General features: G+C 38.0%; 1 protein-coding gene across 1 annotated transcript; it reads left to right on the forward strand.

Annotated features, from left to right (window-relative positions):
* Positions 1-331: 331 nt before the first annotated feature.
* LOC107713546 (stonustoxin subunit beta-like) lies at positions 332-2,327 on the forward strand (the record flags this gene model as incomplete). The annotated part of the gene is made up of 3 exons (XM_016519095.1): positions 332-501; positions 583-629; positions 1,797-2,327. Coding segments are annotated over exons 1-3 (739 nt in total), but the record flags the coding sequence as incomplete, so codon positions are not given.
* Between the last annotated feature and the right edge of the window lie 640 nt (positions 2,328-2,967).

Raw genomic sequence — 2,967 nt, forward strand, 5'->3', positions numbered from 1 at the left:
GGTATATATATTTTTCTCTATACTTTATTATTATATTGTTATTTTTTATTTATTGTCTATTCTCTTTATTATTAGTGTTTTATTTCATTTTAGTACCTTAAATTATATGTATGTCTGCACTATGTCTGTACGTTCTGCACTGGAAGCTCCTGACACCAAGATGAATTCCTTGTGCGTGTAAACACACTTGGCAATAAAGCTCTTTCTGATTCTGATTCTGACTGTGTGTCTGTAGATGATCTAACTGTGTTTGTTGATGATCTGATTGTGTGTCTGTAGATGATATGACTGTGTGTGTCTGTAAGTGATCTGACTGTGTTTTTGTAGGTTGTCTGGCTGTATGGTGACAGAGGAAGGCTGTGGTTATTTGTCTTCAGCTCTGAGTTCAAACCCCTCACACCTGAGAGAGCTGGATCTGAGCTACAATCACCCAGGAGATTCAGGAGTCCAGCTGCTCAACCACAAACTGCAGGATCCAAACTATAAACTGCAGATACTCAAGTATGCCAAACACTAATACTGACATACTGCACGTGTGTGAATGATGCAGATCTACATTCATGTGTGTTTGTGTGTTTATAGTGTAGATCATGGAGGAGAGATGATGACGACAGCAGGACTACGAAAGTGTAGGTCTACACACACACACACACACACACACAGAGAGAGTCTGGTTAGCTATCCTTGTAGGGACTCTCCATAGGCATTATCTGATCTTATATTGTACAAACCATATTTTCTAACGCCCTACACCAACCCTACACCTAAACCTACCCCTAACAGGAAACATTTAGCATTTTTACTTTCTCAAAAAAACTCATTCTGTATGATTTATTAAGCTTTCGTACCCATGGGGACCTCAATTTAGGTCCCCACCATGACACGAGTCCCCATGAGTCTGTGTGTATTCAGGTTTAAGTCCCTACCAGGATATATAAACCTGTACACACACACACTGGGTTTCCATGTTTTATGGGGACTTTCCATAAACATAATGATTTCTATACTGTACAAACTATATATCTTACCCCTAAACACAACCCTCACAGAAAACTTGCATTTTTCCTTTTTCAAAATAACATAATTTAGTATGATTTATAAGCTGTTTTCCTCATGGGGGCCAAAAAAATGTCCCCACAAGGTTGAAAATTTCTGGTATTACTATGCTTGTGGAGACATTTTGTACCTGAACCACACACACGTTTAAATGTAAATGGGGTTATTGCTTAGACTTTTACTGTTTTTATATGAAGGTAGTTAGGAATGCTATAACATATCCCTAACCCACAGCCTTACCCTAACAAAAAACTTTGTGCATTTTTACAAAAAAAAAAAAAAAAAGCTTTACTTTATGACTTTTTTTTTTTTTTTAAATAAGGATGTCTCCGAAAGGTGATTTTTGGAATTTTTGACAGGTTTAGCTTACTTCTGTTTACAAATTTGTACCCAAAATATGGTTAAGTAGGTACACACACACACACACACACACAAAACACACATTTGATTCACTATATTTGTGAGCTCATCTCATAGACTTCCATTGTTTTTATATCAGATTAATGATGTTTTCTGACCTAACCCAACCCGTACCCCTAAACATAGCCATCAAGGAAACCTGTGCAAAACACTAGATTTTAATAGAAACATGAAGTGTTCTCACTAGTAAGTTTTTCTATATAAGTGAGGTCATGTGGCCCTCACAAGTATAGTTAAAAAAGTACACCTAAAACACACACAAACACTCGTCTAGTGACTGTTGTTTTGTTTTATAGGTGTTTTTCTCTTCTTGTCTTCAGATGCCTGTGATCTCACACTGGATCCAAACACAGCACACACTCGTCTCATTCTGTCTGATGAGAACAGGAAGATGATTCATGTGTTCGAGCATCAGCCGTATCCTGATCATCCAGAGAGATTTAATAAGGAGCTTCAGGTTCTGTGCAGAGAGAACCTGACTGGACGCTGTTACTGGGAGGCTGAATGGGATGGACGTGCTGAAATATCTGTGACGTACAAAGGAATCAACAGGAAAGGAGTGAGTGATTGTGTGTTTGGATACAATGACAAATCCTGGAGTCTGTACTACGAAAGTGACAGATTCATGGTCCGTCACAATAAGAACTTTACTCACATACCTGCTGTCCGTTCATCCTCTAAGAGAGCAGGAGTGAATGTGGATGTATCGGCAGGCTCTCTGTCCTTCTACAGCATCTCTGACACACACACACTCACACACTTATACACACTCAACACCACATTCACTGAACCCCTCTATGCCGGATTTAGGGTTGATTATGAATCTCCAGTGAACTCTTCAGTGTCTCTGTGTCAGATTAAACAACAGACACACACACAATTGTAAATCCTCTTTCTAATGTCCACATAGCTTTAATCATATTTCATTCATATTTTAAACTGATCACCAAGTTTAATAAAAATACATTTGTGCTTCATTTAAAGCTTCAATTTCCCACTTATTCCTATGTTTCTTACATGATACCTGTTATTTTATATGGAGATACTGGGTGGATTTTCATGCGTCAGGTGTGAATATCTGGATTTACATTAGATTTTAATACACGCATTTCTCCTGAAAGAACGTGCAGAGATGTGAACAATGATTCCCAGTTGCACCAAACCTAAAACAATTCAGAACAATGTTTTCATATTTTTCATCACTCTTATCTACTGGATATTTGATGGCATAAATTCTTACATTACTTTTACGTTATCTCCAGTCAGGATTACGTTGTGTGTGTGTTATAGCGATGTCCTTACTGCGTTTCTGTGCCTTGACCGTGGTAGTACCCTTGCTGTCTATGGAGGGTCAGAAAGCTCTCAGAATTCCTCAAAAATATCTTAATTTGTGTTCCGAAGATGAACGAAGGTCTTATGGGTTTGGAACGACATGAGGGTGAGTAATTAATGACAGAATTTTCATTTTTGGGTGAACTATCCCTTTAAATA

This window comes from Sinocyclocheilus rhinocerous, unplaced genomic scaffold (genome assembly GCF_001515625.1).
Source record: "Sinocyclocheilus rhinocerous isolate Xijiao unplaced genomic scaffold, SAMN03320098_v1.1 scaffold1380, whole genome shotgun sequence".
NCBI lineage: Eukaryota > Metazoa > Chordata > Actinopteri > Cypriniformes > Cyprinidae > Sinocyclocheilus > Sinocyclocheilus rhinocerous.